This window comes from Achroia grisella, unplaced genomic scaffold (assembly GCF_030625045.1).
Source record: "Achroia grisella isolate CSIRO2021 unplaced genomic scaffold, CSIRO_AGI_Agris_v1 utg780, whole genome shotgun sequence".
In the NCBI taxonomy this organism is placed as follows: Eukaryota; Metazoa; Arthropoda; class Insecta; order Lepidoptera; family Pyralidae; genus Achroia; species Achroia grisella.
Window position 1 is genome coordinate 6,962,273 of NW_026713020.1, and position 23,510 is coordinate 6,985,782.

General features: G+C 32.1%; 2 protein-coding genes across 3 annotated transcripts in view; one reads left to right on the top strand and one right to left on the bottom strand.

Annotated features, from left to right (window-relative positions):
• LOC131850878 (uncharacterized) overlaps positions 1 to 23,510 on the top strand; it is a 359,653-nt gene that overhangs the window by 61,711 nt on the left and 274,432 nt on the right. Inside the window, exon 2 of the mRNA XM_059201259.1 lies at positions 118 to 147. The gene's annotated coding sequence lies outside the window, so the exon portion shown is untranslated. The remainder of the gene's footprint in view (positions 1 to 117; positions 148 to 23,510) is intronic.
• LOC131850874 (juvenile hormone esterase-like) lies at positions 13,668 to 19,933 on the bottom strand. 2 transcript variants are annotated; one of them, XM_059201255.1, is made up of 4 exons: positions 19,788 to 19,837; positions 19,175 to 19,340; positions 16,627 to 17,936; positions 13,668 to 14,015 (listed from the first exon to the last, which is right to left on the bottom strand). In XM_059201255.1, the coding sequence occupies exons 2-4, from the start codon at positions 19,304 to 19,306 to the stop codon at positions 13,850 to 13,852; spliced, it is 1,608 nt and encodes a 535-aa protein (XP_059057238.1). In that variant the 5' UTR covers positions 19,307 to 19,340; positions 19,788 to 19,837; the 3' UTR covers positions 13,668 to 13,849. The 2 variants fall into 2 exon arrangements, with proteins under 2 accessions (XP_059057238.1, XP_059057237.1); XM_059201254.1 differs by lacking the exons at positions 13,668 to 14,015; positions 19,788 to 19,837 and adding an exon at positions 19,878 to 19,933 and having other exon boundaries at positions 16,623 to 17,936.

The following is a 23,510-nucleotide window of genomic DNA, read 5'->3' on the forward strand; positions in this document are numbered from 1 at the left end:
TCGACCACCAGTCGATTACTAGTTTATGTAAAACGGCACAAAATGTCCTAGGATTCAGACGTGCGGATTCTTAATTAGAATGACAAAATACTGATAAATATATGTATCTTGTTTCAGGTTGCAGGAACATTATCATCTGTCAGAGAGGTACGTAACTTCAAATTAATATTTCGAACTTCAAAATGTTGCTTTTTGAACGTAATTAATTGTTACAGAATAATTATGTACGGTAATCCAACTGATGGATTTGATTTCATTTTACTTTACTGTAATTAAGGAAATTTATGTACATAATAGGTATCTTTTCTACCAAAACAATTTTGTTTTCTAAAGAAAATATTTCTACGACTTCACTTTGTTTGTGCAATGTTTCAATCTATACATATAAATAAAATTGGAGTGTCTGTTTGTAATATTGAAATAACCGTTTTTTATTACGTGCATATGAATATAAATACGGTACATATACCAAAATATTTTTTTTTACAATTTTTGTCTGTCTGTCTGTCTGTTTGTTCCGACTAATTTCTGAAATGGCTGGGCCGATTTTGACGGGACTTTTTTGGCAGGTTGCTGATGTAATTAGGAGTACCTTAGGTTACTTTTGTTTTAGAAAAATAAAGTTAAATCACACGTGGACGAAATAGCTCGAATAGCTAGTATTCAATATCATACAAAAATACATCATTTAGAGGAATAAGAATTACAAATAATTTAGTTAGAAGTTCCTTTTTATTTTTATAGTTTATATCTCTATTAAAAAAAAAAACCGCCACAAAATTTGTTGTGTAGTTTTAAAGATTTAAGCATAAATATTGACGGACAGACAGCGACAGCGACTTCATTTTATACTATGTAATGACTCTAGCTTGCGACTTCTAGACGGCCTCGGTGGTCCAACGGGATAGCACACCGCTTTACTTCCGATGGTCGCGGGTTCCTACCATGGCACAAATAATTGTATTCATGAATATGGTTTTTTATATCGGTGTGGGTGTTTTCTATGTATTTATTTACAAAAAAATGTTTATGTATTTATATCAATTGTCTAGTACCCATAGCACAAGTTCTGCTTAGCGTTTGAATATAGCGCTGTGTGAATTGTTCAGATAATATAGGATTCTATAGTAACAAGAGATCACAACTATTCATATTACCAATTCGTAATTATACATTTGATACGTATACAACAAATGGTTGAAACGCAATAGAATATCTCATTGTTGGACCAGACAATTAAAACGGGAAACCTCCATCTGCATAAAATAATCATTTCACCTTAATCGTAAGTACGTAGTCATAGCACTTAGATATCGTTCAGGACACATTTCATCAAACCCAAAGAGTAGACCCCCCCAATTGTCATACTTGTGATGGTATTGATGATGCTCAACATTTGTTAATGGCATGCATTAAGAACAACACTGATAGGCAAATCTTACTGAAAAAAAATTAACAAAATTAATTTAGGAATCTTTTAGAGTATTTCATCAGAATCTGTATCAAAACAATCGGTAGTAATTTATAAATTTGTAGATAAAAGTAGGTAAGAATTGTCTTTATATTAATTTAAATTTTAGATGTAATGTAATTAAGATTAAGAAGTAAGCACGGAGCTAACATGCTCACTATTGTGCTAAGCTCCTAAAACAATAAAGGAAAAAAATCACATTGTTGAACCCGACAATTAAAACTGGAAACCGCCATCTGCATAAAATAATCATTTAAAATTAATCGAAATCTTTATAAAATCTTTACAATCGAAATTAAAACCACAGATAACATAATATTAATATGTAATATTTGGTTCTGTGGTTTTAACGAAATGAAGTCACTTAAAATTGCAACGCCTGCATTATCTGTAAATTTTCAAGCCCAATTTCATTCTCACTCTCATTCAATTCATTCGTTCATTATTGCTAAGTGATAATACAGGATAAGAGACATGACATTTTAATTCTTTTGAATGGTAATTTATGATAACGTGATGACCGTAGTGCTGTATGTATGGTGCTAGTGTTGTACATGTGGGGTCGGTAATAATTGTTTTATAAATAAAATAGACCCTGAACAAATAGTCATTGTATATATATATAAAATATATTGTATACAATATATTATGCCCAATTTACACTCAGCTCGAGTGGGCAGGGAAGTGAGCAGCGCGAGAGTGTAAACACGAGTGGAAACACTTCCCATGTCATTGGCGCTGCCACTCGCGCTGCCCGGCACTCTCTCGATTGTCGGTTTTTCGTGCGCGAGTCAAAGGACTGGCAGCGCGAGTGGTAGCGTGTTTTTACATTCAGCCCTCTCGCTCAGTTGTCGCCCGGCAATATTTCCGGGAGCGCCAGTAGCAGGGGAAGCGGCTGAATGTAACGTAGCATTAGAATATAAGAATTAACAAGAAAATGTATATATGGAACAGAGCTGTATAAGGCGAGTGACGGATGACGTCAGAATATTTTATAGGTGAACTATGGAACGTGTCTGTCTTGTCTGCAAGCAGCCAGTCGTCATGAAAAGAGGTAATGATGTGAAATGATTATTATACAAATATATACAGTACACAATATACACATATACATAATACACAAAGAAAAACGTTCTATATTCGGTCAGTATATTATTTTTATATATGATATTTTTTAACTATAATTAATTCGTATCTTAATTCTGATTGCTTCTTTCGTCTGCTTATCATTATATATCGCCCAATTTACATACATAATATCTTTTTGAATTATAGCCTATGTGTTATTCTGTAGTATAAGCTATGTTACTGTAAAGTTTCATTAAAATCCGTTCAGTAGTTTATGCGTGAAAGTATAAACTACTGAACTGACGTAAGTGAGTAACAAACATCCGTTGATACTCACAAACTTTCTCATTAATAATATTAGAAAGATTTGTATTATTATTTGTATTTTTAATCTTATTCAGTTTGAGATTATTCTGCTAAGTTACAAAATTATATCTACACAAATAAATTAATAGCAATTGCTTCAGTAGACTGATCCTAATTGAATGTGGCGCCTTTATGCTTCGAATGGGAGCATTTGGGTTGGATTCGATCTGAAATTACAATAATATAAATGTTACAATTCTCTAAACTTACTAATTATTATTAACTAGCTACTCGCCTCGACTTCGCATTGTATGTGGTGTGTGGGTGTATATAAACCTTCCTCTTGAATTTCTCTATCTATTAAAAAAAAGGCTTCAAAATCCGTTGCGTAGTTAAAAGATTTAAGCATACATAGGGACGGACAGACAGCGACAGCGACTTTGTTTTATACTATGTAATGATTTATCTGTATGCAAATGACTTCAGCCACCTGGCATAAGCTGGAATATCTGAGGAAAATGGAGAATCATCACCTCTCACGAGATCTGACATTATCAACAAATCTGTTTGTAATCTGAAAGATTTACTGCATCATGTAAAAGAAAATATATATGTATATATATATATATATATATTAAAATAAACTTATATTTAAACACTTTATAATAGACATTGCTATTTATTTATTTACCGCTCATTCAAGCTGCTTTGTCATATGAAGAATGGGCAAGAAATTTGCGTGTTGCTCTTTTAAGTTTAGTTGTACTTTATGAACATAAAGTTAATATGTGTGAATACAAACTACCGACTTTTGACGGCACCGCTAGGTAATCGAACTTCGGCTTAGGTCGTAATATTTTCGATCCCCGTTTGAATTGGACGGGGGATCGATCGGAGGGGTAAGTAATACATGAACAGTTCCATGGACCTTAAGTAGTCATGTGATCCCCATACTAGTCATGTATTGCTGTTATAAAGCAAAAAAATATTTGTAGTAGGTACTCTATAATTGCAATGTCTTATTTCACCTTTCAATCTAATCAGATCTTACTAAATTGTTAGGCGGTTGAAATATGTAAGATCTCTTTTGTAATAAAGGAATTAAATTTATTCAAACTCTACTCGGTACATATATATAATAAGTTGCAAACTATATCTACTGTAAGATAATGTATTAACATTTATTCCCTTTGCCATTATAACTAGATATTTCGCTAAAATAAATGAGCTTGTTTATTTTCTGACAGAATGACAAGGCGGGAAAGTTAAATTACAAAATGGCTACAGATGACAATATTTTGTAGGTAATAAATTGTTCATAATAAATTGTATATGCTTGGTTAATTTTGAAACTCTAAGTTGTAACTTGACATTTCTGTTCCTTTGATGTTGATAATAATCATTATTCAACTAAATATTCTAAATTAAACAGTAATGTTTTTTTTAATGGCGCTAATCAATTTGTGTAATGTTATGGGCGTTCTTTTTTTAAATTTGTTTTTCAAATTTAATTTTATACCAAAATTTGCAACATATTAAAAAAATGTACTTTGCTTGTAGAACTTTTTTTTTATTTTAGATAAGGCTAAGGATCTCAACCTGTGCAGTTATCGTCTTCGGTTAAATTCTGACATCATTATATCTTTATTCTCATGGAATTGTGATATTCAAATAATATTATCATAACCCTATTATAACGTTAGGCGTAGCAAATTATATTTTCTTTAGATTCTACGAGGAAATATATTTAATAATATAAAATAATTTAGTCAATATTTGTTAATATATTATCAGCAGAGCTTATAAGAGATTTTTTGAAAACCATACTTTTCAAGGGTTAGATCTAGACACGCGGCAGCGTGTCAAGCCGAGTTTCAAGTAAACTGGCTTGCAGCACCGTGTGTATATTTACACGAACCATTTGGAGCCACTTTTGGCCCCCTCATAACTCAAAAACTCTTTCACACAAACCTGTCAAATTTGGTTCATATATTGAGACTTGCGAGATAAATATGTGTTCCAAATTTAATAAACATATCTCAAACGGTTATTTAGATATTAATGTCCAAAAATCGTCATTTTTATCACTGATCAACTATAGATCAAAATTATAACCCACTTCCAGATGACCTAGGAAGTTCAAATTTGGTATGCAGATAGGTAATTAGGTGAATATAAAGGAAAAAATCTGAAACTGGTAAATTGTTATCATTTTACTACAATTTTTCACTTTAATTGATTCTATTTCAACTTATACTGGACGAATACTAAAATTCTATGAAAACGTCGATAGCCACCAATTGACATTGATCCCTTGCGAAAAATCTCATCTTGTACTGGAATAATATTGTATGTAAACGTCGATCATTGCAATTTACGTTGACATTTCACATCAGTGTCGATAACTAGCAAACTTCAAATATTGCATTGAGCGGTAAACACTAGTTGCTATAATTTAGATTCTGTCTAAAATATACTCGTACTTATAACTAGGAGTGTAGTCGAATTTCGTATTTATTATGTTATTAAATGAGATTTGGTATTAATTATTGTTTCAATATTTAGCGCACATCGATAGTGTAAAATCATTATATATAATTAAATAATGCAAACTATATCTGGGACTGCGATAAAATAATGTTTTGTTAACGATATCTAACCTATAAGGTTGCGATTTAACTAGATATTTATAGCTTTCTTAAATTATACTTATATATTTGTGATTATATTATTATTACATTATTTTAGTAAATACGTATGGTATAGACAATAGTTTAAACCAAAAATTAATAACAATTTTAGTATAGTTATGTAGGAATATTAACTCGAGAATGAGAACTTATTGGTAACAAATTGTTTTCTTGAGAATTCAATAGATAACAGTCAATTTGTTACATAATCGTCTTTACGAACTATAACGTGTCAATACGAAGTTTCAGATGTTAAATATTGTATATGTTGATAGAGAACAATTCCGTATTTCCTTAACATATGCTATTACTATCCACAAATCATTAGTTTTGGCAACTCAAATATTCTATATTTAATAAAGGGCAGGTTTAATGACTCTCCAGAGTTTTTAATGGAGTACGTCTTAACAATTTAGATCCAAGTCATGAGGCGTTCTATTGTTTTAACCATCTGTGGACGTTTTTCAAAAATTTGAATTGGCATTGCACTTGAACATTTAAAAGATACAAGAAAATATAGAAAATAACACAAAAAAAGACAATTATACCCCGTAAATATACGAAAATTTTTTTAATTTTATTAATAATAAATAAGTACCTCGTATAATTTATGTACAAAAAGTAATGATATCCCATCAAAAACATAAATGTGAAATGCGAGTGATATATCTTCGGTTATTGTTTGACATCATTATATCTTTATTCTGTGAAATGTATTTATAACAATATAAAATAATATTATCATAAGGTCTAACTTGGCTAGTTTTCATATACGAAATATACTGTAGCCTACGCAAGGTCTAAAAAGGTTAGTTGTAGGTTTCTATTTTAATATTAATAGTTCTAGCAATCGAAAGTAATATATTTAATGATATAAAATATTATTTAGAAATCAATTTTATATTGTTATAAATATATTATCAGCAGACCATTGAACTTGGCACCCATTTAGAGATTTCTTTTGTCGTAGAAGTCAACAAACAATCAAGGCATATATCATAATATTAAACTCGGCTATCATTTCACATTTATGTTTTTGATGGGATATATATATATATATTATTATAATATTAAATATAGGCATGTTTCACCCACCAAACTACCCTATCCAAATATAAATAATTTATAATGTAAAATCTAATTAGTATAGTTAAGCCACTAATATACAGCTGGATAATCCTCTATAGAGACGTGTAGGTACAACTAACCGAATATATATGTAGTAGTCTAACATAATAATGAACTTTTTAGAATCTAAAACCCAATGTCATTATGAATTCAGTAGTGGTGAAGTATAAAACAATTATTATAGCTTATAAAACAATAAACGTGAGAAATGACTCCTTTTGATATTATTGTTTTTTTTTTTAAATAACTGGATTAAGAAACAAGCTGATTGCGCATATGGTAGTAAGTAGCAACTGTTGCCTATATCATAAAACAGAACCCCGGTTGCCATTCCTGACTGTGATGTCATATATCAGTAATTAATTAAAACCTATCCTTAATAGCTTAGTAATAAGGTTACTTATAAAGTATAAAGTCATCACGTGACGATATTACGACCTATCCTGCGTTGCCATCTCCGAAATTTGCTTGAAAATAGAAACTAGCTTAAAAATTGATCCTTAATGTTTTAGTAATAAAGTTACTTATTAAATCGTCGTATCGTACGTTGCCATCGCTGACTAAGATACCATGCAATCGTACTCCGAAATTCGTTTGAAAACAGATCCTTAATGGCTTTAGTAATAAGTTTACTTATAATATAAAGTATCAAGTCTTCACGTGACGATATTGGGACCCATCATGCGTTGCCATTCCTGAAATTTGCTTGAAAATAGAACCTTAATTGCTTAGTAATAGGTTACATTTAATATAAAGTTTAATATCACTTTCGGTTAGATCCCACAACCGCTAAGAGTGTCGCAGTATGGTGATAGCAGTCGTTTACACCTGCTACAGTATATCAAGGTAGAATTAATTGCATACTCTTTGAGACTTACCTAGTACATAGGTTACACACGGCTATCTCCGAATATCGCTTATTTTCTTCATGTTGAGGTCCATTTTTGAATATCCTACAATTACTTACGGATGGTGAGATTTTATCTCACTGTATGGGATCGGTCATAATATAATAATAACATTCCTGGACAATTCACAGTAAAGACCGTGAGTCATACCCGGACGGGTGGTGTTCCTACAAACAGACAGTCTTGTAAATCTCTACAACATGTCCGAAGTCGTCTGTATGAACGTTAAGTAATTTAGACAGATTGAGGGTAACACGACATTGTAACCGTAATACGAGTTCTGGCGGTGGCAAACGTTGTATCAAATGAGAACATATTGATGTTACTGACTTACTACTATCTCTAGAATCTCTACTATAATAAATTAATAAACAAAAGTAAATAAATAATAATATTCTTGGATAATTAACACAGCGTCATCAAGCCCCAAGTTAAGCTGAGCTTCTTATGGGTGTTAGACAACTGGTATAAATATTTTTGTTTTTTAAATATATAAATAACTAGCTGTCCCGGAAAACGTTGTTTTGCCTTAAAATAAAATAAAAAAAATAGGGGTGGACTACCCCTAACATTTAGGGGGATGAAAAATAGATATTGGCCGATTCTCAGACCTACTCAATACGCTCACAAAATTTCATGAGAATCGGTCAAGCCGTTTCGGAGGAGTATGGGAACGAAAACTGTGACACGAGAATTTTATATATAAGATATACATAGACAATACTCAAACCGATATAAACAATCATACTTATATCTGAAAGAGCTTGCATATTGCTGTATTTATACAGTTAACCGGGTCTTGACACGAATACTTTTATGGTGGTAAAGATAGCCGTGTACATGAGCTGACTGGGGTAACAGCGATGTCAATTTTGTCTACTATAAGTGCAGTGCAGCAAAGTTTTTATTCTAAAATATCATTATATTTTCAACGTCTTGCATCATTTCACAGACAGCCTCGGTGGTCTAGTGGTTTAGCACACCGCTTTACTATCCGATGGTCGTAGGCTCGATTCCTCGCACGGTACAAACATTTGTATTCATGAGTATGATTGTTGGTATCGGTCTGGGTGTTTTCTATGTATAATATATATTTATTTACAAAAAAAAATGTATCCATTTATTTAAATCAGTTGTCTAGTACCCATAACACAAGCTCTGCTTTACTTGGGACTAGATGGCGCTGTGTGAATTGTCCTGAAATATTATTATTATTTCAGCCCGGAAGACCGCTAAACCAAGACCTTTCCTAACATCTTATATATTTTCAAATTTTTATAAGTCTTGGATAGTTCATGCGAATGAGCTAAAGACAGTCCCAGGTCGTTTTTCACGGTGAAGATCGACAAACTTGTTTTAACGAAAATCTGACAAGTTGCCTCATCCTATATGGTAAAAATCACCCAGTTTAATTAGATATCGTTAATTTTAAACTTTCGTGTTTAATATACATTATTTAAATTATTGTCTTAACACGAATAATTTTATGGCAAATAAAGGTATTTACCTCTCTCGACGTTTCGACTAGGTTGCACTAGCCGTGGTCACGAGCTGACAGTCAGCTTTATTTGCCATAAAATTATTCGTGTTAAGACCCGGTTAATAATTTTAATTAATTAGATATTGTAGAAAATTTTCACATTACGTACATACACGTTTTGTATCGAGTGGGATAAGTGAGTCTTAAAATGAGTGTGTGTTTTGTGTGTTCTACCGATTATACAACGTACTGTGTTTTGAGGAAGGGTTGATGATGATGTCTACGGCCTCCTTTTACCATCGCACCGCTCGCCATCGACAGGGAATTCATTCCCACACGCTGGAACCTAAGTGGTCTCGGACAGTGCTGTTTCAGAGGAGCTTCCTCCCGCGTACACTTATATTGTGGAATGAACTACCTGCCGAGGTTTTCTCACTAGACTACAGCATGGGGTTTTTCAAGAAGGGTATATTAAGATTTCTTAAGGGTCGGCAACACGCAAGTGATACTTCTGGTGTTTCAGGTGTTCTTAGGCTACGGTAACTATTTACCACCAGATTGCCACTATCGTAGTATAAAAAAAAGAGAGTGAACAAACATAGACTTATTCTGAAGCTTGTTAATACACGTAGCCGTGTGTAGTGGGAGCAATATCAGGTGTTTTACGATGTCGCCAGTGGATTATGTGCTGCCTCCAGGCCTCCAGCTGGCTTTATGATTATGCACGGCGGAGTTATTGCCTCTTTTCATGCAGCGTTTTTAGGTGCGCGTGACACTTGACTTAATACATCACCGAGCTATCTATCTATCTATCTATATCGCGGTCTGGCTTTGAACTGGTGTCGTTGACTGCCTCGCCGTACTTCCGATGGTCGCGAGTTCTTTTCCTCAGGGTGAATGAAATCCCCACATTTGTATTCAGGAATATAATTATCTGTATTCATCTTCAATCAATCAAGCAATCTCTTCCAGGTATCCTTTGTGTAGAGCAGAGAAAAATAAAAAGGATAGTCATATTGAATATCTTACTAATATTATAGACGCGTAAGTTTCTGGGTATAGATGTATGTACACGCAAAAACTCCTAAACGGATTTTAATGAAACTTTACAGTAGTATAGCTTATATATCAGAATTGGCCGAAATATAGTGTCCACTGCTGGATAAAGGCCTCTCTTGGAATAACACATATGCTACATATTTCACGCGAGCGAAACCGCGAGCACAGCTAGTAAATGATAATAATTAGCACATAATATTTATATATATATAAATATTATGCTATATACTACTTTTTCACGCGTATTATTTATTGAACTTGTATCCACTACTCCCCAATTCTTCTCACTCAAAGGTTGACTGGAAGAAATTCCTCTTTTGAGATAAGTCCGCCATTGTACGCATTTATTTCAAAGTCATGTGTCCTTTTATATATAATCTGTATAATAAAGAAAATTATAAACAAACTACTAATTAATAAAATTAAAATAAAATTGCGTAAGATTTTATAATAAACTGTCAGAATCTGCTATAAATCTGACAGAGAGAATTCAAATTTTATATTAAACAAATATTATGTAAAAAAGCCTATTATAGGATAGATGAATTCATAGATGATAGCAATATATAGCAAAAATAAGTTTATTTGCGAACAACGTTATAATTTCTTTTTCATACTGCTTTCTTGAAATATAATAGCGTAGCGGTTTTTGTATTGATTGCTGCATGTATCCTTATTACGTAAAGTGCGAATACTGTAACTACCATATAGTAATTTTAAGTAGATATGACGTGGTCGAGTGGAAAGAGTAGTCATGCTTACTAAAATCTAGTAACTCCAGACATGTGGCGGCGTGGTGGGTCGGGTTATTGGGCTCTCTAAAATATGGTCGAGCCCAGTGATGGCTAGCTCATACGTCATACTCGTGAACGAGTGCTGCTTGTAGGGACTGGTCTGCTCTTATCACTACGACTGATTAAATCTTATTGTGTATTTATTGACCCTAATAAATTAGTGCTAGTTGGTAGTTTGTATTCACACGTTACGAATTATAACATGTGAACTTACGATTATTTAAAAGAGCAACACACAAGTTTCTTGCTCGTTCTTCTTGTGATGAGACAGCATTCCAAATGAGCGGTATATTAAAAAAATTGTTATGACTATTCAAAAGTACTTTAAGTTAATTTGAATAAAGGATTTTCTATTCTACTATAACTGTGCTACTGTTCATTACATCAAAAGACTTTTTCTAATGTCTTACACTACAGAAATGGCATGGATTCAGCAAATTGTATCCACTATCCTCTCCCTTCAGACTAATTTGGGCCGTTAACGCCCTGTACGGTGCTCGGAATGGCAATATTATTCTGTTTACGACCGAGGAGCGACGGACGAGCATTATAACAAGTTCGTACACCGGTTGTACGTTTAAGTTTTAATCTTTATTGGATACTACCTGTATTTATTACTAGCTGTACTCGACTTTGTCCACGTGGAATTTAACAAAAAATTTATTAGAGAATTTTTCTAAAATAAAAGTAGTCGAAGTTACTCCTTATTACATTAGCCACAAAAAAGTTAATTAGAGAATTTAAATAAAAGCAGCCAAAGTTACTCCTTATTACATTAGCTACCTGCCAATAAAAGTCCCGTCAACTTGGTTCAGCCATTTCAGAGGTTAGCCGGAACAAACAGACAGACAGATAGACAAAAAATGTTATTTTGGTGTATGTACCGTATTTATATTCATATGCACGTAGTAAAAAACGGTTATTCAATATTTGTAATATTATACTCCAATTTTATTTGTGTATAGATTTACGTTGCGTTGCTCTATAATGGTATATCAATTAATTCACACACATAATATGCACCTTTCAGGCATTGCAACGTGCAAGAGAGGCGGACGTTTTAATATTATTCATCTACATCTTGCATTCTTCGATTTTGTTTTAACTAGATAATAAATTTATTACATCTATTCTCGTTTTTTATACAGTTTAGCGCACCGCTTAAATTTCGGATGGTCCCGGGTTCGATTCAAACATTTCGGTACAAACATTTGTATTCATGAGTTTGACTGTTTGTATCGGTCTGGGTTTTTCTATATATAATCTTATTAATATTATAAACGCGAAATTTTGTGCGTATAGATGCAAGTTTGTTACTCTTTCACGCAAAAACTACTCAACGGATTTTCATGAAACTAAAAATTTACTGAAATTGTTATTATACATATTAAAAAGAAAAGATTTATTTTGTATTTATATTTTTGCAGGTGATGTCGTGGTATATTGTTAGTTATTATAGAAACGTACCTCGTGTTAATTCGTTTGACCAGACGAATTATATGAAAATTCTAGAAGCAGTTTAAATAATAGACGAAGTGAAATATATATACTAAAATTCATATAAACATATTGATGTGGAATATTCCAGACAATATTATTATTAGAATCAACCCACCTATTACTTGTAGATAAGATGTTATCATTCCAAACATTATGTGCCTCTCTCGCAACCCTCCAAAGGTGTCCCCTAAAATTTATAGAACACAATTTTAGACTCAATTGTTATAGTCACAAGGCACTTTATTGTTGAAATTACTATTTAATTTCTAGTATTTTACTCAAGCTGTCATATTGAATTGTATTCAAATCAAGATATGCTATTATCAAGATATATTTCATCTTACCCACGGTGCATCTATTCTCATAGCTTTGAAATACACATGGATGGCGTCAGGATTATCAGAATTATTTCAGGCTTTTTTTTAAATATATGTTCTACTATTACCCGTGATTTCGTCTGATTGGTATTTAACTCTCTAATATATATTCAAACAAACACAATTTATTACAAATGTTTGTACCGTGTGAGGATTCGAACTCGCGACCATCAGAAATTAAGGCAGTGTGCTAAACCACTAGATCTTACTAATATTACACAATATTACAGTGTGATATTAGTAAGATCTAGCGGCGGTCACCAAACGGTGAATATAATAGCTTAATGTGTATGACTCCATTACTAGCAATGTACCATGTTAGTTTGACCTCCACGCGGTTCCCCCCATCACCATCGTGATAAATTCCTGGTAAATTTGTCACGATGGGCTAACTGACCTGACCTCATGCTCAACTTATCATCCTCCACTGGCGCCCCGCCAGCGTAAACCGTTAGCGCAGGCGGAAGCACCAATCCATTATAATCCCTTAAAAAAAAATACCTTAATGTTTTTTAATTACACCTCATTTCTGTGGCAATTCTAAATCTGAATTACTAAATTAATTAAGTTGATTAAACCGTTATGATTTTAACAATACTTTATGTATTATGTGACAATTCTAAATTTGAATTATAAAATTAATTAAGTTGGTCAAACATAAATATAAAACCTTAATGTTTTTTTATTATACTTTATTTCTGTGACAATTCTAAATTTGAATTATAAAAGTAATTAACTTGGTCAAACGTGAATATAAAACCTTTATAGTTTTTTAACAATATTTTATTAATTATTTACGAAACAATTCTAAATTTGAATCACTAAATTAATGAATAAATTTGATACCAATGATAATTTGTATATTTTTAATTAAATGAGAGAGAGAGAGAGAGAGAGAGGACAAAAAAGTGGTATTTTTTTGATATCACAAGTAATAGAAAAAAGGTAATATAAGATAATAATGATTGAGATACACGTTTAATTAATTGAGGAAATGGTGAGATTTTTTTAATCAACGTTTTTAATAGTGTAGTGATTAGTGTTTCTTCGTGCTTTTTAATACATATTTTAAAATTTAACACCAGCGAAGTCGAAGATACCCTTCCAGAAGGCGATCGCTTCTGCGTCCAAATTATTCCCAGGCGTCAGTGCTTCGTTGATGTCCATATAGCTTTTAGTGTTCACGTCATACGGCTTCCATGTCACGCCGAGTGTAGAGTCTGGTGTAGGATTACTGAAAACATTGTTCATCATCGTCTATACATATAAATAAAATTGAAGTGTCTGTTTGTAATAACCGTTCTTTACTACATGCATATGAATATAAATACGAGACATGCACCAAAATAATATTTTTTACAAAAGTAGCCTAAGTTACTCCTTATTACATCATCTACCTGCCAATAAAAGTCCTATCAAAATCGGTTCAGCCATTTCAGAGATTAGCCGGAACAAATATATAGTCAGACAGACATACAAAAATTGTAAAAAATGTTATTTTAGTGTATGTACCATATTCACATTCGTATGTCTGTAGTAAAAACCGGTTATTTCAATATTACAAACAGACACTCCAATTTTATTTATATGTATAGATACAGTAATAACATTTTTATGTTAAACAATTGTACTCTGAATGTTATTAGGAATCTTGGTAATATGTTGTCGAAACGTCGAGAGAAGTAAATACCTTTATTTGCCAAAATATTATCTGGCTTACAAGTCCGTTATTATTTGGGACTACTTGTATGTACAGTTAGTACCTCTGTGGTCTAGCGGTTTACAATACCGCCTTACTACCAATGGTCGCGGGTTCAATTCCTCGCACGGCACAAACATTTGTATTCATGATTGTTTGTATCGGTCTGGGTGTTTTCTATTATTATTTGTATCGAAAATAAATTATGTATTTGTATGGGTGTTTTCTATGTATATTATGTATGTATTTTCGAAAATAAACTATGTATTTGTATCAGTTATCTAGTACCTATAACACAAGCTTCAGCTAGCTTAACTTGCGTCTAGATGGCGCTGTGTGAATTGTCCTGAGATTATTATTATTATTTTACCCTTTTTAGTAAATAAGCATTTTATATTCTATATTACTATAATACTATCTGGCTAATATAAGTCATTATTGTCTGCGACTCGTATGTATAGCCATTTAAATATTTTCGAAAGTTATTATGGATGATAAAACTATAAACAAATTTCATTTCGTTGATAGGTGACTATAACTTTACATAATTAAGATATAACTGTAATGATAACAGTATTATATAACTCAATTATAGCTATATTATTACACAATCAGTATATTTATTAATTATAATAATATTATTGTTTATTGTACACTATTAATTATTATATCATATCTGTCTTGTCTTGTTACTAACTCCTAGGTGCATTTAATAATAATAATAATATTACCCCTAGACAATTCACAGCGCCATCTAGTCCCAAGCTAAGCAGAGTTTGTGTTATGGGCACTAGACAACTGATATAAATACATGGATACTTTTTTTGTAAATAAATACATATTATACATAGAAAACACCCAGACCGATACAAACAATCATACTCATGAATACAAATGTTTGTACCGTGCGAGGAATCGAACCCACGACCATCGGATAATAAAGCGGTGTGCTAAACCACTAGACCACCGATGCTGGCGTTGTTTTATTTAGCATAAAACAACATCTGTAGATCAACTACGTTATATTGCTGTATGTTATAATCTGACTATATTACTTCAGTTTACTTTCGCGGGATTAATCAAATCAAATATTTTCCTCCTTTTTTATATTAAGATGGTGGCAAACAAATATACGTCCCATCTGATGGTAAATGGTTACCGTAGGGATGACACCCCTTAAGAAACCTTAATATATCCTTCTTGAGAAACCCCATGGTGTAGTCTTTTCCTTCCACCACATTCCTCCCACGGTACAAACAATTGTATTCACGAGTATTGGTTGTAATGATACGTATATTATATATTTACAGAAAAAAAAGTATCAATGAATTTATATCAGAAAGTCTAGTATCTGTAACACAAGCTCTGTTTATTTTGGGGTTAGATGGCAGTGTGAATTGTCCAAAGATATTATTATTATTTATTTATATTCACGACATGTCCATAACGGAGTAGTCAGAGAGCTCCAAGTGCCCTTTGACTTTTATCCTTAAAAACAATTTATATTTAACTAGCTTTTGCCCGCGGCTTCGCTCGCATTAACTTATCCCCTTATGGGTGGAATTTATCAAAATCCTTTCTTAGTACGCCAAAGTAGTTTTATGCATGCAAAGTCTCAGCCCGATCGGTTAAAAATTGACAAAGTTTTATATAAACTTTCATCACCTATTTTATACCTTTGGGGGTAGAATTAATCAAAATCCTTTCTTAGCGGATGCCTACGTCATAACATCTACCTGCAAGCTAAATTTCAGCCGGATCTGTACAGTGGTTTGGGCTGTGCGTTGATAGATCACTACGTCAGTCACTTTTGAGTTATATATATTTAGATTTAGTACATCTGGTATATCATATATACTGAGACTACAGACTACACAGTAACGATTACTTGAATAACGATCTTGCATGGCAATAGTTGTACAAGCATGTGATTTTCATTTAATATTAAATATAGAGACCTATATAAGTGAACAATGTACATAAACTGGCTGTTTATAATAATAAATTCAGTTGAGTTTCTTCCCAGTTCCTCTCAATTGAATTTGTATACTGAACTGGATGGTAGGGAAAAATTATAATACAAAAAAATTGATGTTCATAAGCGGCTAAAATATCCTACATGAATAAATAATTGATTTGTACTTACCCATATTTGGCGAAATTACTAAATAGTGTACATGTCTGTTTCACCATTTTATACGATCTGCTCTCTCTATCAATTTTCAGATTTGCATATTTTGCGTCCAACAGGTACATGAGATCATCCAAATGGGACGCTCCTACGATACCATAAGGAGCACCTAGATTCCCATAAATATTTCTCTCGGAGACACAAGAAAATTTGTAGAGATATACTTTTAACTTTCCATAGTTGACCAAATAGTTGGTATATCTGAAAACATCGTAGATAAAGGTGCAGTCGGATAAGTATTCTATCATCTCCTTCATAACCTCTGCATTAATTGATTTGTCTCCAAAGTAATGAGTACGAATTCGTTTTGATATTTCAAACACTTTCGTTGGTGGACACTGCAGCAGGATCTCTCTAGGAACAATCAACTCTTCCCATCTATTGTATTCGTTTAGCAAAAACTTCTCCAAACTTGGAATGCCAATTAAAATCTCTTTATCGGTGTAGCCAATTAATACGTCCACTTTGTTATGTTTACCCTTTTTAAGAATTTCTTCAGGATCTTCTGTCAGAAAATGATTTTGACCAAAATCTTTTTCGATTACCGGCGTGAAATGATACATTTTGATTATGTTGTTTATTGTTAACTCCAAGCTAATTATTGCTGGGTTTGTATTTATCAGTTGCTCGGATGGAACCTTTTGAAGAAATTCCAGAAGTTCATTGGGATCATTAGTTTCTAAACCCAACTGCTTTCCGAGAGCGAAAGCTCGTTTTCGCGGTTCAAAAGCCAAGGCCCAGTCGCAATTTGGTACGCCACTCATTGGAATTGCCCTTTGAAATAAACCCCGCGACAGTGGTGATACAATGTGAAGAGCAGTAGATGCTCCACCGGCACTTTCACCAAAGATCGTTACGTTAGCAGGGTCACCTCCAAACTGCGATATATTTTCTTTCACCCATTTCATAGCCAAGGCTTGATCCTTTAAGGCAGCATTTCCAGGTACATCCGCAGTGTCCAAACATAAAAACCCTAAGACTTCAAGCCTGTAGTTTATGGTCACTAAAACAACGTCATGGTTGACGAGAAAATCAGGACCGTAGTGATCCTCGTTTCCTGATCCACTTTTGAAGCCACCTCCATGAATGAATATCATAACAGCCAGTGGTTTGGAGGGCTTTATCTCTGGAGTGTATACATTGAGATAAAGGCAGTCCTCACTTCCTGGGATTATTTGGTTTGTAAATATATCTTGTTGACAGCACACTGGACCGAATTCTTTTGCTGGTCTCACACCGTCCCATGATAGTGGTGGCTGAGGTGCCTGTAAAGTATAATTAATATCTAATAATATATACTTTTAGAATATAATATAGAATTTTATTTACCACACTTTTATAAAAATTTCTAAAGGTAAGGTCTCCTTTGTAATTTGAGATTTAGATAAAATGACATAAAAATATACCCGTTTCTAGCACGTTCTTCTCAATTGAAGTAGCTTGTAGCTTTCATAATTTTTGTTACTATCCCTATCATCCAGCCGGATGGGATGATAGGGATTAAATATAGGGATGATAGGGATAGGGGAAAAATTATGACGTTCACAGGTCCAAGACAAGAAGTATAGAAGGTGAAGAAATTAGTATAGTAATTAGAGTTTGATTTTTGATAGAATAGTATTATTATGTAATATTATATTATCTGTGGTATTATTATACTTGTCTTTCCATTTAAATGATGTCTGGAAAATATTGCTTAGTGATAAAGCCATCCATCATTCTTATTATCATCATCATCAACCTCATCATACACATTCTTATTATGTATGATTTTTATTTCTATATAATGTAATGCTTCTGAAGGAAGAAAAAAGATTATATCATATCTATTTATCAATACTCATTTGTTATTGTAGGTGTGTATTTTTTACCTCTTGGAGCCTCAGTCACTTGTCAAGTTGTTTGGTATTAAAATATATATTGAAGAAGCCGTTTGATGTTGGTCAATCGTTGGCACCTTAGCGAGTTGACATATGGTACGAAATATTTGTTATGTAGAACATGTTTGGTACGGATTCATCAATATGTATGGTTATTCGGACTGACAAACAGACTCGGTTACATATTTATATGAATTGTAAAGAAGGAATTACATTTGTAAAAATAGTAATTAAGTGATATGTGACTGTATGTATTGAACATCAAACCACAGTAAGAAATTTCCGCATGTTGTTTGGACTCGTGGATGTTTGTTACTGTTTGACTCAAAATGTAATGAATGGATTTTAATGAAACTTTACAATAATATAGTTTATACATTATATAATATATAAGTTATAAATAATATATAAAAGTATAATATATAAATTTTACGAGAATGTAACCGCGAACACAGCTAGTATTAAAAAAAGTCCATAAGTTAACATTTGTTGTTGTTATTAAAAAAAAACTTAAAGTAACTTTTGTTTTTGTTTCATTTTTTTTATAAAACCTGTCAATCGAACTGACTAAACCTATAAGGAAATGAAGTATAAAATTAGTGTACATATTGATAATAACAAACCTTGAACCTCAGCTTGCCGAGCGGCGGCGTCGCGTACGGAATACCTTTAAAACTGTAATATTTGCCTTCACCTGTAGAAGATTCTAGATGTTCACCTTCCAACCATCCTTGTTGCACTTTAACTTTAACCATTTTATCACTAATTCCACTCACACGTGTACTATGTCTAGAAAATAATGCAAACTATTCAGTAAATTCTACATATATATACTAAAACGTTATCGATAAGAATTTAATAATAATCGTTATGAATTTATCGCTATATGTCATATTATATTTATTTGCTATAACAATGTACAGTTCTTTATACATATATATATATATTTAAAATATATTTTATATATAATTATATTTAAAATATGACTTTTTGTGTTGGAAAACCCAAATTATATAGCATTTGAGTATGTATAGATATGCATAGATTTCTTTGTGTTAATATAATTTGACTAATCGTATTATTAATAATATTGTTAGTGCTTTTGTTCCGGATTTTTAGTCAGAAAACAATGATATGCTATTAAAAAAAATATTTAGTTGTTTATTTAAAAAACAAAATAAATTACACACGTCCAAAACAAATATTTATAAGTTATTTTTAAAGTATCGTACGCACTTAGCTTATGATATTTGCAATGCAATAGAAATTAAATATTAAACGTTAATATTAAGTAATTTTTGATTAATAATTAATGCAATTCAATACTTTATTTGCAATTGATATAAGTATTGCAAAATGACGCTAAACGTGTACTCAATACAACGAATAGTCCGCGAATGGGTTTTATCGATGGATATATCTATAATACCATAGAGACTTTAAAACGATCTTAGGGTTCAGTTGGCAAGCATATAACCATTTAAATTAAAAATAAACATAGTGAGCTATATATTGGTATATGATTAATATCATTTTACGTAAATTTAAAAAAATGATGATAACTTACCGCGTTTTATCAGCAGTATTATGAGAAGCGGGTAGATGAGAAATATCATCTGCATCACACTTACTTGATCATTCAAAAGCCCTAATATCGGGCTACTCGAACGAATACTCCAATAGACTATTGCTATTGAGTAAAAACAATATATGCATGATGACTAGGGCCCTCACAGGACACTGCAAGTTGAACAAGCATATTACCTAGGCCTATGCACGACAAAAATCTGCAGATTCTGCCAAACTGAAGAGGAAACGCCACTACACATCCTATGTGGTTGTAGCCCACTCATGCATAAACGAAATATCTCCCTTGGAAAGTTTACACTCTTTCCCGAGGAGTTAAAACCATCGCTCCTAAGAATATCCTTCAATTCCTGTCCATAATGAGGGCGAGCACAATAGATCTATGTAGGTCGCTGTGCTACAGGTGCAGGTATCTGACAATAGCCCAAACAACCCAATAAAAAAATAAATACTTGATCATTATATATATATATATATATATATACATAAAATCTTTTTGAATTAAACATAATTTGTTATTCTGATGTATAAGCTATATTATTATAAAGTTTCATGAGAATCCGTTTAGTACTTTTAGCTTGAAAGAGTAACAAACATTCATCGATACTCACAAGCATTCGCGTATGTTATATTAGTAAGACTATGTAATATTATGATATCTGTGGTAAGATATAATAAACCGGTTAGTATGAATTTTTTTTTAATTTCTAAAGTGTTTAATTAATTACAGCATAAGAGTCATAATATCTTAGTCCTGTAGTCCTCTAGAATGACAACGCATGAGTGGTAACACGGGTGTCACATGATAACGTGATGTTCATAGTGCTGTTCATGTATATAGACTACGGTTAACATTTACAACCCATAACATACATAAAAATAGTATTTATTTATCATCATCATCATTACATATATAGTATAAAACAAAGTCGCTGTCGCTGTCTGTCTGTCCCTATGCTTAAATCTTCAAAACTACGCAAGTGGTTTTATTTAATAGATTCGAGTGGAAGGTTTATATGTAATACATGTACACTGTCCCTATATATGCTTAAATCTTTAAAATCACGCAACGGATTTTGAAGTGTTCTTTTTTAATAGATAGAGTGATTAAAGCGGAAGGTTTATGTGTAATACATGTACCCGTGCGAAGCCGGGACGAGTAGCTAGTGTAAAAGTGGTTTTAGAAAATAATGATATAAAAATTTAATTTCCTACGGAACTCTGCTTAGTTTTAGTATAATAAATTATTATCCAGTTGTGTAGAAGGCTGCAGGTTTTACATACTAATTAGTTGCATGTTGAATCGGATAATAATAACAATTTTAATATTACTAATTTCGCAATATAGACAATATTGTTCTTTTTTTTATGTATTGTTATATATTTTATTTATAACTAAACTGACTGGAATAGACGAATGACGAATATAACTAAATATGATATTCAATAGATTTGAATATCATATTTATTTATATTTGTATGGAAATATCGACATTTTTAAAGATAGAAGCTTGATTTCTTTGGCTGTTAATTAAATATAAATAAATATGACATTAAAAATATGCAAATATTTTAAAATAGTGGTTCACTCAATATTTTAAAAGTTTGTATATTTATTTCATATGTCTTATGGAAAGTTTAATATGAATGTGGATGGACAGGGGCCAAAGAAAAGATGGATGGATTGTGTGAAAGATGATATGAATTAAAAATGTTTAGATATGACGACTGATAGAGATCAGTGGAAGAGAATGACAATATAAATAAATATGATATTCAATAGATTTACAAATTTTGAATGTCATATTTATTTATTCAACACCCCAAAAATGTACACAACTCACACACTCATAACCCTTTCTTAGCATTAAAAAGCTAACCTATGTCCTTTCTCAGTGTCTAGACTATATATGTACCAAATTTCATTTAAATCGGTTCAGTAGTTTTAGGGTGAAAGCGCGACAGACAGACAGAGTCACTTTCACGTTTATAATATTAGTAAGGAAAATAATAATAACAATTTCTCAGGATAATATACGCCGGTATGTAGTTGGTCTATATGTCAAATTTAATTTAAACTAATCTGGTATTAATTATATGATTAAATGAAATCCTTTAACCAGGTACCACATGATATTGACCTGTTTTGTTCCAGCACTGCCTCAGTTAGGAAACTCATATGTAACCAATTCTTTAACGGTACGTATCCGTACTTTATTTGTGTGTTCTGTGGATACCTCGCTACTTGTGGGTATGTTAGTCTATTTACTTGTACTGTATAACTACAACTGAAACACTGTCACGTGATTACTTCAATATGTTAAAATTGGCTATTGGCGAAGATTATTAATTCCAGAGCCGTAAAATATTAAATAAAAAAAAAAAGATTATTAATTGGCATAGCACAATTTGATATGACAAGTAACATGTAAAATTACACCGTTATACTTTCTAAAATAAATAAAAAAACATCAACATTTATATTTATAACATTCTATTAGATTCGATAGAATTCAATTATAAGAATATTTATTCATTAATTTTTATTTTTCATGAGGAATTTATTTTATTTTAAAACACCTTCATTTCTTGGAATCAAAACGTTCTCTAAATAGCTGTTATTCAATTGAAATGGGCCTTAAATGTTTAATCTAAAATAATGTGTGTTAGCAATCCCTAAATAACATAATTAGATGGCAATAAATGTACCTAATGCGCTGGGTCCAGGGATGCCAACTGTACAAAAAATCAAGTACGAGGTTTTGGTCATTGGTACGAGACAAGGATCTCATCGCCGGCGTACAATTTGTACATGAATTTGACTTTTATATTTATGAGTAAATTTTTCACCGCAGTGCACCTTTTTTTTATTATTTTAGTTCGTTAAACGGTATAATACATAACATCGCCTTTCTTTTTTGTTCGATTCTTTGCACGGTTAAAATGTTTGTATTAGGAATATGACTGTTTGTATCGGTTTCTTTTTGTATCAGTTGTTTAGTACCCATAAAACAAGCTCTTAGGATTACACAAACTCTGCTTAGCTTAGGATTAGATGGCGCTGTGTGAGTTGTCCTGAGATATTATTATTTTTATATAACAAGTTTAATAATGCCTGCCGTCGCCTTGTCGGTCGAAATATGACGACAAGATCGGAGGGTCAAATTGAGACAATGTATGAAACTTTTTATCTCCTCTGTAAGTGGCAAAACGTTTTAAGGTTGTCAACCCTGAATGGGTTGCTTGAACCAGTGGTTCTGTTGGGCTTGACTAACTTTACCTTACGTGTACTAATTGCACTTCTATGAGAAATCCTGACTTTAAATTGTAAAAATAAATAAGAGTAATCCAATCGTCGTAGCACTAATTGTT

What these genes read in the sequence shown, in the direction of transcription:
- LOC131850874 (XM_059201255.1), bottom strand. Translation starts at nt 19,306, where the DNA reads ATGGTTAAAGTTAAAGTGCAACAAGGATGGTTGGAAGGTGAACATCTA. An exon ending in TCGGCAAGCTGAGGTTCAAG is followed by an intron (nt 17,937 to 19,174) that starts GTTTGTTATTAT and finishes TATACTTTACAG; the next exon opens with GCACCTCAGCCACCACTATC. An exon ending in AGTAATTTCGCCAAATATGG is followed by an intron (nt 14,016 to 16,626) that starts GTAAGTACAAAT and finishes CAATGTTTTCAG; the next exon opens with TAATCCTACACCAGACTCTA.